Source organism: Mustelus asterias, chromosome 20 (assembly GCF_964213995.1).
Source record: "Mustelus asterias chromosome 20, sMusAst1.hap1.1, whole genome shotgun sequence".
In the NCBI taxonomy this organism is placed as follows: Eukaryota; Metazoa; Chordata; class Chondrichthyes; order Carcharhiniformes; family Triakidae; genus Mustelus; species Mustelus asterias.
In genome coordinates, this window is record NC_135820.1 from 3,414,606 (window position 1) to 3,428,688 (window position 14,083).

The 14,083-nt window shown below is 47.5% G+C and overlaps 1 protein-coding gene across 1 annotated transcript; it reads right to left on the bottom strand.

Moving 5' to 3' along the window:
* Positions 1-2,216: 2,216 nt before the first annotated feature.
* Positions 2,217-9,501, bottom strand: LOC144508380 (fish-egg lectin-like). The gene is made up of 4 exons (XM_078236249.1): positions 9,370-9,501; positions 5,421-5,648; positions 3,783-4,122; positions 2,217-3,184 (listed from the first exon to the last, which is right to left on the bottom strand). Exons 1-4 carry the CDS (start codon positions 9,428-9,430, stop codon positions 3,043-3,045), a joined length of 771 nt encoding a protein of 256 aa, XP_078092375.1. The 5' UTR covers positions 9,431-9,501; the 3' UTR covers positions 2,217-3,042.
* Positions 9,502-14,083: the final 4,582 nt, after the last annotated feature.

Consider the following 14,083-nt stretch of genomic DNA (forward strand, 5'->3'; position numbering starts at 1 on the left):
AGTACTCAGGAGGAGTGGGGAATCTCTGGGTTCGTGGTGGGGGAAATCCAGGTGCGGGTGCCTGCAATGATTGTGAGCTCTCTCTCTTTAAGACAGCACAGCAAAAGAAGGTAACCTGGCTTGAATGGGAACCCGAGAATGTGTGATCACCCCAGAGGGTGGGGCAGGATACATCTGGAAGCCACGTAGCAAAGCAGATAACGACTGGAAGAGCCCAAGAACTGCTCCAAGGCAGCCTACGGGTGCAAACCCCAATATAGCACAGGTGGGAGAGAGGGAGGCTGCCCAGGCTGGAGAGGGTGCGTGACTCAAGTGTGGGCGTCCCATGGTGGAGAAGGTAGTCAAGTGGTGGGGGGAGTCCCCTGAGAGAGGGTGGGAGGGGCATTAAGGGGTGAAGGGATGACTGGTGGAGGGGCAATGGCCAAGGGATGGATGTGTGAGGGAGTCACGTGGGTGTTTGGTCTGGTCTGCGCAATATTTACCGAGAAGTCAAAGAGGTTTTAATTCCTTTAACTTTTTGTGGGCAACTATTAGTGTAAGCCTGTCGGGACCACTCAAAGTTTGCGATTTAAGTCACATTTTTGGATGGTTCCCAGCGCAGGGCCGGTTGACCTGAGGGAGGTTGTGCTTCATAGAAATCATAGAAATCATAGAAACCCTACAGTGCAGAAGGAGGCCATTCGGCCCATCGAGTCTGCACCGACCACAATCCCACCCAGGCCCTACCCCCACATATTTACCTGCTAATCCCTCTAACCTACGCATTTTAGGATTCTAAGGGGCAATTTTTAACCTGGCCAATCAACCTATCCAGCACATCTTTGGACTGTGGGAGGAAACCGGAGCACCCGGAGGAAACCCACGCAGACACGAGGAGAATGTGCAAACTCCACACAGACAGTGACCCGAGCCGAGAATCGAACCCAGGACCCTGGAGCTGTGAAGCAGCAGTGCTAACCACTGTGCCACCGTGCCGCCCCTTCTTGGTAATCTTCACGCTAAACCTTCCCTGTGAAGGTGAAAGAGGGACTCCTCTACGCGCCTTTGAGGTACACCTGGCACCCTCTCAATCTGAAGCTGTGGTGCTCGGAAAGTAGGGTCCACTGTTTCCGTCAGTTGGGGAATCTCAAACACAGCCGGGGGAGGGTGGGGAATGGGGGAGAAGCATGGCCGTAGGGGAAGAGGCCGAGCATTTAGGACGGGAAATGAGGAAAGATTATTCTACTCAAATATGTGAATCTTTGGAATTGTCTCCCCTCAAGAATTGTGGATTCTCCACCATTGAATACATTTAAGACTGGAAGAGACTGATTGTTGATTTCTTGGGAATTGAGATATGAGGAGGTGATAGGAGGTGCATGGTAAGGTCAGCCCGTATCAAACTGAATGATGGAGCAGGATAAATGGGCCTACTTCCACTCCTATTATTATGTTCTTGTTGAGTGAGTGATTCATCCTTTATTTGTATGTTCAGATGTCTTGATGTGCACAGTGCCGGAAAGGATGACACTTACTGCCAAACTCTTTGCTCGTTCCCCATTCAGGAGGTGTTAGGGAGTGGGTTCCATTGTCAATTTCTGCAGGTTACCTGGTGTGGGTGTTACCACACTGCTGGCCAGGAGGAACTAATTGGAAATTGACCCAAAGACAATGATGGAACAGCAAAGTGGTCCCATGTCAGAACACTGGGTGACACATTGTGGTAGTGCAGCAGAGTGTGATATGCGACGGTACAGCCCGAGCTCGGGAACACGGGGCGGAGCGCACGGAGCTGCAGTTGAACAAGAGCAAACTCGCATTCTGCGGAGGGGGAGTTCGAGCGCAAACGCACGGTGCAGCGGTTGGAAGGGGGCAGTTGGTGATCAGTGGTTTAGCTCAACAGTTGACCCTCGGGAGTTGAAACATTTGGAGGTCTTTGTGCTCCTCCTTTGTAGACAGTTCCTTCAGGATAAATGAATCAATTACTTTCTCCTGCCAAGCAATTGTAGAGCTTTGCAATTCTTACACACACTCACACACAATGCGCACAGGGATACACTCCATACAGGACAACAATAACGGGTACCCAGTCAACCTCACAAGCCAGTTAAACAGGAACTGGAGGAGGCCATTCAGCCCCCTCCCTCTATGGGACAGTTTTACAATCGCCATGGAGACCAATAAGGTGGTAGGACGGATTCTCCAAAGTGATTGACAAAAAACATTGGACCAGATTTCACATTTTAGAAATTTAATGCACCAATCATATTTCATAATCAACATACAATGAAGTAGACATGAATAGAACAGAGTATTCAGTACAAGCTAGGGTGTACAATGGAAATAGCTGATACAATCCCTCCACCATATATAGTTGCAAAGGCCAATGCTGCTCCTTCCCCTGGTTGAGTTTCTATTCTTTGTTCATGCAGGGTAGGGTCAGGAGTTCTATCCAATCACAGCTTTATCATCTCCAGATTGTCACAGTGTCAAACCAACAGGCGCCCCTATCTAGACCCAGACAAAGGTTGCTCCCGGAATCCCTGTTCTGTTCTCTTCAATTGGAAAAGCCAGCACACTGTTGGCTCCACTTCATCGCCTGTCTAAGCTGTTCTTTACTTACGCAACTTTCATTGCCTCATGTGCCTCGCTCAAAATTGACGTCACATCCAGGAAATCTAATTACTAATCCCTTTCACAGAGCTTTCTTTCTCTTTGGATTTAAAGGCTCCTTCGTAAAATCAAACACCTGGCTTTTTGCAATGATGATCACAGCACGAGGCCATTCAGCCCCACACGCCTATTGCATGGGGACAGAATGAGACCATTCAGCCCTTGGGCCTGTTACGCAGGAACAGGGGGAGCTGCTTATCTACCAAAGATTTTCTTGCCAGGAGTTTGGGCACAGACTGATTGGGCAGTAATATGTCAGAGCAGATTAATCTGAAAAGAGATATAAAGCAGGCAAATGTTTATTCAGCGTGAAACCTTTATCCCACTCATTGATACAGCTGATTGATTTCTTTGCAAGTGATTATTGATCACGTGATCTGATCATTGACGCTATTGGCACTGAACGATTTGGTTGCTTTTGGTAATCAGCCACAGCTGCCCCAGGTCTGTTGTCACGTGCTTGAATTTATGCCCCTGGATGTTGATATGGGTCCACTCTGTCCCAGTTGGTAATAGGCAGGTGATCCCATCTCTGAAAAACAAATAGAATCAAATTAAACAATGTTGTTTCAATATTCTCCCGGCCAGACTCCTATCTGTTAACTCCTCAGCTTGTAAAAACTCTGCTGTCCCCACATCTGAACTCCCACACAGCCCCACTGACCCATCACCCCACCTTTGTGCTCACTGACCCCACTTCTCCAGTCTGGCAATGTCCAATGTTTAGAACCATAGAATCTCTACAGTGCAACAGGAGGCCATTCAGCCCATTCACTCTGCGCCAACTCTCTGAAAGAGCATTCTACCTACTGTATACCAGTAAACTTGCATACTTACTAAGACTGATCCACCTAACCTGCACATCTTCCAGCCTCTTGAACATCCCCAGTCTCCAATACTCTGCCATTGGTGGGAGTGTCTTCAGCTGCTTGGGCCCAAGTACTGGAATTCCCAACTTAAACATCGCCTCCCCCTGACCAACCTTGTGATCACCTGTATTCATATATTCTGCTGCTGTTCAGTGCCACATCTCATCTTCTAACACATGTTTTGAGACTGTGGGGACCTCTTTCTCAGTTACAGGTGTGACATAAATGTGAGTGTTTAGTCAGAGCAGCCTGGAACTGTACCTGCGATAGAGTTGCCCGGCTGAGTTAACACCATACACACTGCCATCTGTCCCGACTTCAATCATCGAGAGTTTGCCAGGGATGTGTTGCCATGTTGTCCCAACACAATTAGTTGGGGTCACCTCAGTTCGGGAATAGATGCCATCTCCTGAGTTGACACCCCAGCACCCGAATGGTCCACAGGAGTAGTATTTGAGTTTGCCAGCCAAATGGTTGTACTTTGGGCTGTTGTAATTGGCAGCAGATAGCGTGTCACCTTCTTGGACACAGTAGATATCATCATTCGCATTAACACCACCCACAAAGCGATCTCCGCCGGCATCGATCTGTTTGAGCAGACCTGTTGGAAAAGAGAAGAATACAGAGTTCAAATCAGAAACCAGAACTGTTCTCCTTGGAGATTTGAAGGTTTGGGGCTGGAGAAGGTTCCGGTGAAAAGGAGGGGGGTGAGGTGATGATGAGGGGAGCTCTCATTCAGGAGGTTCTCTGATGGAGGGAGTGAGGGACTTTGACCTCCTGACAACCCAAGAGGAAATGAAACTATATTCCGGTCAGATTGATACCAGGAGGTTTCTTGGCTTGGGGTCAATGTGCCTCACCCCAAGCAATGTGAGGTCAAAACAAAAAGATCCATTGTTCAGAAATCTCAAAATGGAAATGCAATTTTTCAACACGAATAAAGTCTCCATGGTCTGAATTTTACACCCATACTTTTCTTTGTTCTTTGTCTAAACAGAATGGCTAGTCATCCTGCGTTGCCATGGAAATGGACTACAGTATGGAACCTATGGAACCCAGTATTGACTCTCTGTCATCGGCCTATAGGATAAAGGACTCCTAAAAACATTTTATCACGGAACTGAAACGTTAATTAAGACCACTGAGGTCCAGGTCAAAGGGCGGGCGTGTGGTAATCTTGCCAGAGATCTGATCGATGAGGTTAAGACCGACATTGAAGATTTGTGATTTGGAATCATTCCCCAACATTTGTCTCCCTCTCTGCACAAAGTAAAGTTCCTTAACCAGGACATACATGAATTTATGATCAACCAGAGTCAGTGAAGAGGGCTATAAAACTCATTGTGGTAATACCACAGGAAAGCATATCCAATGGGATCTTTAAGGATAACAAAATACTGTGGATGCTGGAAAGGATAAGAAAAACATAAAATGCTGGAAAATCTCAGCAGGTTTGACAGCATCTGTGGAGAGAGAATAGAGCCTGACGAAGGGTCATGCAGACTGGAAATGTTGCCTCCATTCTCTCTCCAAATCCTGCACTTGGCTAGTTCCAGACCTCCGACTTTCCAGGGTCCAATCTTTATAGCTTGCATTATAGCAGCTGTTTAAGAGAACTCCGTGTCTTGGTCGGGTTACTTGAAGGATAAAGTTGTGACCAATTGAAAGACTGAATATCAAAGCTCATAACAACTTTTCCCCTTCATGGACTAAATTGCTGGTGGGATTGTCAGTGGGCGAGGTTCTATCGCACATGCCCATCAACAAAGACATCACCCGCGTGCTCTACATGATTTCATCCACTTGTGCGTCCGAGGCAAGCCCGCCCGAGCACCGGATAATTCTGCTCCACCTTTCACCTTCCACTGGATCTCAGCTTTTAGAGTCAGAGTACCTTACCAGCCATCGATGCCCAGGATCCACCCAGCATTCTGTAAATAGCGTGATTCCTATCGACTCCCCAGACCCCAGCTGGGCCCACAGTCACATGGGAAAGGCTCCCGGGGACAATGTCCCACTGCCCTTCGTTTCTGCTGTAAACCGTTCCCTTTTCATCCACTCCGAACACTTGTCCATTGCCGGCATCGATCTGCTTCAGGTTTCCGTCTATCTGGCGGCAGACCAGGTCTGGAAGAGAGAAAGGTGTCAGCCATGTTCAGTTTAGGATTGCAAAACATTTGCTGCACAAACAACGTCCATTCGGCCCATCTGCTCCAAGATGGTCCTTATATTCCTTTATATACCTGCTGTGGCCGAGATGTGACTCCAGAGCCACAAAAATGTGGTTGGCTTTGAAGTGCTCCGTCAAGGGCAGTTAGGAGTGGGCAATAAATGTTAGCCCAGCCCAGGCTCTGACACCATCCCTTGAAACATTTAAATAAAATTTCATCTGCTACTGAAGCCCTCATCCAAGTCTCTTCCAAATCCAGATTCTATAGTCTGACCCTGTTGATCGACCAGGGTTACTCATTTTCAAATTCTCACTCTTGTTTCCAAATCCCTGCATGTCCTCACTTCTTCCCTATCTCCATAAACCCCGACACTTCCACAAGGCTTTGAGCTCTCTGCCCTCTCGAGTTCTGCTGAGAGAGTTGTATACATTCACAATAGCCTTCCCTTCAAATAGAAATCAAACCGAGGTCCCATCCAGCCATGTTACTCAAACTCACTGAATATATCACCGATTATTTCCCCAGAGTCAATTCTGTTCTTGTGAATGCTCAGTTCTGTCACACTGAGCACTGACCCGGCGATACCTAAATGGGTTTGAATGAAAATCTGGTGGTGTTGGCAGGGGAAACAGACACTCAGAGATTTATTCATCACTAACTTAATGTTAAACATGGTTCAGTTGGTAGATCTTCTGGTCTAGATGTTAGGGGTTCAAATCTCACTTCAGAACTTGTTAGGAATAGTTGTGTAATGTTTAATTGTTTCTGAGCTGGCATTCAGTAATTTTAGCACTCCTTTTGTGTTGTTGTCAATTAGTTTAAATTTTGACTTAACATGTTCATATTCTTCATTTTTGGTGATGAAGGTCATTAGTCTCAAAAGTAGGGGCAGCACTACTGACAGCGCCAGGGACACGGATTCAATTCCACCCTTGGGTCACCGTCTCTGTGGAGCTTGCACATTCTCCCCGTGTCTGCATGGGTTTCCTCCGGATGCTCTGGTTTCCTCCCACAGTCCAAAGATGTGTCGGTTAGTTGGATTGGCCTGTTCGGGTACACTGAGGGAGAATTTAGCAGGGCCAATGCACCTAAGCACCAGGTCTTTCAGACTGTGGGAGGAAACCGGAGCACCCGAAGGAAACCCCACGCAGACACGGGGAGAACGTGCAGACTCCGCACAGACAGAAACCCAAGCCGGGATTCTACCTGTGTCCCTGGCACTGTGAGGCAAGATTGCTAACCACTGTGCCACCGTGCCATGCCGTGGGATAGGGAGAAGTCGGGTGGTGGCGGTGGGGGGGGAGGCGTGGAGTTGGGGGGGTGAAGGGGAGAGGGGGGGGGGCGAGAGGGATGCGCCTGAGCAGGATGCTCTTCCGGAGCGTCGGTGCAGACTTGATGAGCTGAATGTCCCCCTTCTACACTTTCAGGATTCCATAAAAAGAGAATAGGTGCACAGGTTTTTAAAACTTATTCTATCTTAAGTGTAAGAACCTAAAGAGTTAAAATAGTAAGTTTAAAAAGATTCAATGTGCCTATTTAGTGATTCAGGTTAGCTTCTTTGACTAGCTGTCAAGGTACATCACTTTTAATGTACTGGTTTTTCTGTTATGCATTGGTTCTGGATATCACAGAACATGTATTTCAACATTTTTTTCTGTAACTGAATAACTTCAGATCTTGTTTTGCTGAATATATAGAAATCTATGGACAAGTAACTTTTGGAATTTTCGCTGCTCTGCCCTATTTTATAAACTACACAATGAATTGACCCAGTTTCTGGAGAAAATTCGCTGATGAAATAACTTGCAGCGTAATCCCACGTTGGCATATAGTCGTGGAGTCATGCACCGTCTCTCACACAGCCTGACACGCAAACTCAATACCTCACACACAACTGGGATCCCACTCCTGGGATGGGAATCTTCCTGGAACAAAGGGATTTTCCTAGAAGGTGGGATTTTCTTCTTGGGGCGGGAGGGGATGAGCGAGGTGTGAGGGGGTGTTTGGGAGGTAGTAGCGGGCAGGTTGGGTTAGAAGTTAGCCTGCCAATCTCAAAATGAGTGTGTGGATAGACTGGGTGGAAGGCTTGTCTCCCTGTCCCACCACTTTCCTCCGGGCCCTCCGGTTTCCTCCCACAGTCCAAAGATGTGTCGGTTAGATGGATTGGCCATGCTAAATTCGCCCTTATTGTCCAATGTGTGGAGGTTATAGGGATCAGTGATGGTAAATGTGCGGATGGCTTTTTTAAAGTTTATTTATTAGTGTCACAAGTAGGCTTACATCGACACTGCAATGAAGTTACTGTGAGAATGCCCTAGCCGCCACACTCTGGTGCCTGTTTGGGTACACCAAGGGAGAATTTAGCACGGCCAATGCACCCGGAGGTTAAAATGATTTTTCCTTCTCTCACCCTCTCCCATTCCCTGCCCATGCCAACATCGGCCACCTCATACCCACATTCAACCCAATCACCCCTTATGCTCACTATACCATCCTATGCATCTCTAACACCCATGATCCTTCACACCGCTGCCAGTTTGGCCCATTGGCAGTGCCAGTGCCCTTATCCCTGACATCCTGGGAGCGCCTCAGTGACCTCTCTTCCCTCCAGCGGAGTCGGGCCGCCTGTTCCCCTTTAGTGGGGAGCAGTCATAAGTGCCACTGAAGGGAACCACTCTCATCGGGGCGGGGTAGACGCTGGTGGGCCTGGAAACTCCAGTCCCGGACCCGCTAATCATAATGAAACGTCAATTTCCATGATATTTCCATATGCTGTGCCGATTTTCAGGGGGAGTTGATGACGCCAAAAATCTTAGACTGGGAGACGTGCAGAGGTCCAGCCACCTAGTGGGACTCCCGCAATAGGGCCACTGCTGATGTCTCCTGGCCCGATGCGCTATTCAAGCAGCACAACAGGCTGGGAGAATCGTCCCTGTGGTGTACCGCTCCAAAAGGGGTACCTGATCTCACCAAAGCGGTGCCTTACCCCTTAAAATGTGCACATTATTCTGGCTATCCATATGGGGCGGCACGGTGGCACAGTGGTTAGCACTGCTGCCTCACAGTGCCAAGGACCCGGGTTCAAATCCCAGCTTGTCTGTCTGTCAGTCTGAAGTTTGCACGTTCTCCCTGTGTCTGTGTGGGTTTCCTCCGGGTGCTCCGATTTCCTCCCACACTCCAAACATGTGCGGGTTAGGTGGATTGACCATGCTAAATTGTCCCTTAGTGTCAGGGGGATGAGCTAGGGTAAATGCATGGGGATAGGGCCTGGTTGGGATTGTGGGCGGTGCAGACTCGATGGGCCAAATGGTCTCCTTCTGCTATGTAAGGATTCCATGATTCCATGAATCCACCGAGATCAGACCATCTCTTACCGGGCCAAACCTAAATACATCAGGTTTCAGACTACCAAGATCATATTTCAGGGAGGCAGCCAAAGAGTTAAATGACCAGCCGCCTTTGTAAGCTAAGAATTACCTCACACTTTTCTGGATTGAATTCCATTTGCCGCTACTCTTCCCAAACCACTCAACCAAACCATTGGGACGATTCTGCAGACAAAGGCCACCAACAACCCGGTCAATTCTTTGGTCAATTTCCCAATTCTGCCGTGGATGGAGTGAACAAAACACCGGATAGGGAACTGAGAGTTTGCACCCAGTCTGCCTTTCACTTACCACTCCGAACCGCTTGGAAACAAACACAAGCCAGCAGGGAAGTTAAGAGAAAGCTCTTCATTTCTGTTACTTTTTCTAATTACTGTCACAACGACAAATTTGTTCGACTCTCAGCTCGCTCAGCTCTTCTCCGTTGATTTGAAGGAAGTGGGGAGATCTTATAATAATTTGAGTCTTGACTTGTATTGAAGTATTTGCATAATCTTGACCTTAAAGAGATCGCGGAAATAATATTTCACTTTGCTTGTCTTTGTATCCAACGATTTGAATATCAATCTCTGAAAGAAGGAGGCAACTCACATTCCTACTTTCGTGTTACCGGTTTCTCCAGAATATTCTGAAATTCTTCAAGTTATTGTTCTTGCTGCATGTTATTGCTCACACTTTTGAGCCAGCACTTCTGGATCCTTCCCCCATTTCCTCCTCTTTACTTCCCTCTAGCCTGCATAGAAAGAGTTAATATATTGCTGTGGGGAATCTAAGTTTGGGATGCAGTTGTGTTTTGCACCATATTATAGCACCATTTAATCAAAGGTCAAGTTGGCCTCCTTGCATTTCTCTTTGAATATCAATTTCCAAGTGTGTGTTTATACCAAGTCTCACGTAAAGTTGTTTGTGACACAAGTGCCAGAGTGTGGCGATTAGTTTCTTGCGGTCTTGGATAGAGCGGGAGCCATACCAAGCTGTGATACAAACAATAAGTTTCTTTATTATCCAGGTGCTCCAGTATTAGGTGACTGGGTGAAGGCATATACCACAATTAACTGCCTGACTGCAATCCTTGTATGTAACTTTGGCATTGATAGAGGAACTAGAAGAAGGCCATATTCCTCTACTGATACCCTGAGTGTTGGCCAACAGAATGGCCGTTTGGATGACGAGGTGTAAAATGAATGAATGGATGGTTTAAGGAAAGCTCTTGTGGGAAAAACCCCGATGACAACAGATCAGGCAGAAAGCCCAGGTAGCAACAATAACCATATTGATGCACACATGCGCGACCAATTCCGATCTACACAACACGACACCACCGCTGATCTGCTAGTACGTACTGTTGCATGTACAGAAGAGTTAGTTCTGGGCACATCAGAAATGTGGACATCTGGGGGTGCAAAGAACGTTACAATGGGCTAAAGACAGAGGATGACGTCTCAGTGCAGACATAGTAGGAGAAATTGCGAACCAATGTGAAGTCTGCCACACAGGAAAGAAACATCTCTACAAGGAAAGGTGTTCAGCCATACAAAGCGAGGTACTGGGCCCACCCAAGTATGGCAAGTAGATTACATTCCAGAGCCACAGCAATGTGGTGGACTCTCAACTGCCCTCCAAGAGCAACCAGGGATGGGCAATAAAGCCTTCCACCATTGCCCTCTGCTTCCTACCATCAAGCCAATTGCAAATCCAATTTGCCAGCTCTTCCTGGATTCCATGTGATCCAATCTTCCAGAGCGGCCTACCATGTGGAACTTTATCAAAGGCCTTATAGACTATGTCTACCGCCCTCCACTCATCAACCTACCTGGTCACTTCATCAAAGAACTCCAACAAATTTTTGAGGCATGATCTCTCATGCACAAAGCCATGCTGACTCCTCCTAATCAAACCCTGTCTTTCCAAATGTCCATATATCTTATCCCTCAGAATCCGCTCGCATAACTTATCCCCCGCAGATGTTATGCTTATCGGTCTATAATTCCCAGGTTTGGGTTTGCAGCCCTTCTTAAATAAGAGCACAACATTTGCTACCCTCCAGTCTTCCAGTACCTCACCCAAGGCTAACGATGATGCAAATATCTCATCCAGTGCTCCCACAATTTCTTCTCTAGCCTCACGCAGATAGACCTGGTCAGGGTCAGGAGATTTATCCACCTTCATAATTTTAATATGTCCATCACATCCTCTACTGTTGTGGGAAAAATGCCACTTTGTGAGTCAGGCTTGAAGGTTTCAACAATATTTTTTGAAAAAGTTTTATTGAACGAAGCTTCGTGGAGAAAAGGCACTGGCACTCCGCAGTGCTTCGAGACAGCTACCTTCTCTCAATGAGACAATAGGTGCGGTCCATCTTTATACCCTTTACACAATAGATGGACCGGACATCTAGTCATCCCATCTAAACCTTTAATACTATGGCAGTCCCAGTCTACTTTGGGAAAATTAAAATCCCCTACTATGACAACCCTATTACTCCTGCAAGTCTCCCCAATCTCCCTGCATATTTGTCCTTCTAATTCCCGTTGACTATTTGGGGGCCTATAGTACAACCCCAGTAAGGTCACCATCCCCTTCTTATTTCTTAGTTCCACCCACAAAGCCTTGCTGGATGATCCCTCGGTTATTTCATCGCTGATTACTGCAGTGATGCTCCCCTTAATCAAAAATGCAATTCCTCCTCCTCTCTTTCCTCCACCTCTGTCCCGACTAAAGCACCTGTACTCTGGAACATTAAGCTGCCAGTCCTGACCCTCCCTTAGCTATGTTTCAGTTATGGCTATAATATCTCAGTCCCACATATCTATCCATACCCTGAGTTCATCAGCCTTACCTGTCAGCCCTCTTGTATTGAAATAGATGCAATTTAATCCAACAGGTTTTCCCTGCTGTGCTCCTGTCTATTATGTCTATTCAGCTTGCCGGTGCTGAGGACTGCATCTCCTTTTAGCCCCTCATTTGCTTCCCTGCTGTTGTAACTCCCACCGCCCCCCCCCCCCCCCCCCCCCCCCCGCCAATCTTGTTTAAACTCTCCGTTGTAGCACTCATGGGGAGTCGATGGCCTCGTGGTATTATTGCAAGACGATTAATCCATCTAATGTCCTGGGGACCCGGGTTTGAATCCCGCCATGGCAGATGGTGGAATTTGAATTCAATAAAAAAAAATACCTGGAATTGGGAATCTACTGATGACCATGAAACCATTGCCGATTGTTGGAAAGACCCAACTGGCTCACTAATGTCCTTTAGGGAAGGAAATCTGCCGTCCCTAATTGGTCTGGCCTACATGTGACTCCAGAGCCACAGCAACGTGGTTGACTCTCAAGTGTCCTCAGGCAACTAGGGATGGGCAATAAATGCTGGCCAGTCAGTGATGGCCGTGTCCCATGAATGAATAAAAAAAACTAGAAAATCTGCCCCCCCAAGGATATTGGTCCCCCTCCTGTTCAGATGCAACCCATCCTTCTTAAACAGGTCACCTCTGCCCCAGGAAAGATCCCAATGATCTCAGGATCTGAATCCCTTCTGGAATATTATTAGCTAAACCATGTACATGAGCCAATCAACAGAATACAATGAGGGACATTGGACAACTAATTGCCTGCTCTGGTGATCCAGAGAAGGTACATTCAGATAACGGTTCTCATGTCACTGGGCAAGTGTTGCAACAATGGGCAGAAGACATTGGAATACATTGGGTATTGAATTTCCCCCCTTACCCTCAGGCAGCTGGCCTGAGTGAATGCATGAATGGGTGATTGAAACAACAGTTGGAATGTTACCGCCCCGCCAACTACGGGAATCAGAGCGGGCGAGGGGTGGGCAATGGAAAGGTCCATTGACCTCAGGTGGGATTTTATGATTTCAGGATGAGCGAGGCCATATAATCCCACCCAACTAATCAAGTTTTTGACCGGAGTCCATGCACTCAAAGGATTATTCAAGGTATTACCACAGGCCTAATTCAATCTGGCCACAGAAGGAGTAACCCCCATGAGTAAGATAAGACAACCAGCCCCTTCGGTTCCAACATCAGACAGAGAAAAGGATACACCTGTATGTGAGATTTGAAGTTTTTAAAGTTTATTTATTAGTGTCACAAGTAGGCTTAAATTAACACTGCAATAAAGTTACTGTAAAAATCACCGAGTTGCCACACTCCGGCGCCTGTTCGGGTACACTGAGGGAGAATTTAGCGATGCATCTAACCAGCAGGTCTTTTGGACGTTGGAGCACTCGGAGGAAACCCACGCAGGCACGGGAAGAACCTGCAGACTCCGCACAGACAGTGACCCAAGCCAGGAATCAGACCCGGATCCCCGGCGCTGTGAGGCAGCAGTGCTAACCACTGTGCCACCGTGCCACCCTATAAGGGTACATATCCCAAACCAGACCCCACTGAAAGGGGAAATAATCGCTGCTGGACAGGGTGATACCTTTTCATAGAATCATCGAATCCTACAGACTTACTAGGATGTGGCCTGGTATGGAGGGCATTAGCTATGAGGAGAGGTTGGAGAAACTTGGTTTGTTCTCACTGGAGCGAAGGAGGTTGAGGGGCGACCTGATAGAAGTCTACAAGATTATGAGAGGCATGGACAGAGTGGATAGTCAGAAGCTTTTTCCCAAGGTGGAAGAGTCAATTATGAGGGGGCACAGGTTTAAGGTGCAAGGGGCAAGGTTTAAAGGAGGTCTATGAGGCAGATTTTTTACACAGAGAAGAGTGGGTGCCTGGAACTCGTTGCCGGGGAGGTAATGGAAGTGGATACGGTAGTGACTTTTAAGCAGCGTCTTGACAAGTACATGGATAGGATGGGAATAGAGGAATATGGTCCCCGGAAGGATAGGGGGTTTTAGTTCAGTCGGGCAGCATGGTCAGTGCAGGCTTGGAGGGCCGAAGGGCCTGTTCCTGTGCTGTAATTTTCTTGTTCTTTGTACAGTGCAAAAGGAGGCCATTCGGCCCATCAGGTCCGCACCGACCACAATCCCACCCAGGCCC

Coding starts and splice junctions, on each gene's coding strand:
- LOC144508380 (XM_078236249.1), bottom strand. CDS start 9,430: ATGAAGAGCTTTCTCTTAACTTCCCTGCTGGCTTGTGTTTGTTTCCAA. Junction 5,649..9,369: donor TTTCCAAGCGGTTCGGAGTG/GTAAGTGAAAGG, acceptor TCTCTCTTCCAG/ACCTGGTCTGCCGCCAGATA. Junction 3,185..3,782: donor GCCGGGCAACTCTATCGCAG/GTACAGTTCCAG, acceptor TTTGTTTTTCAG/AGATGGGATCACCTGCCTAT.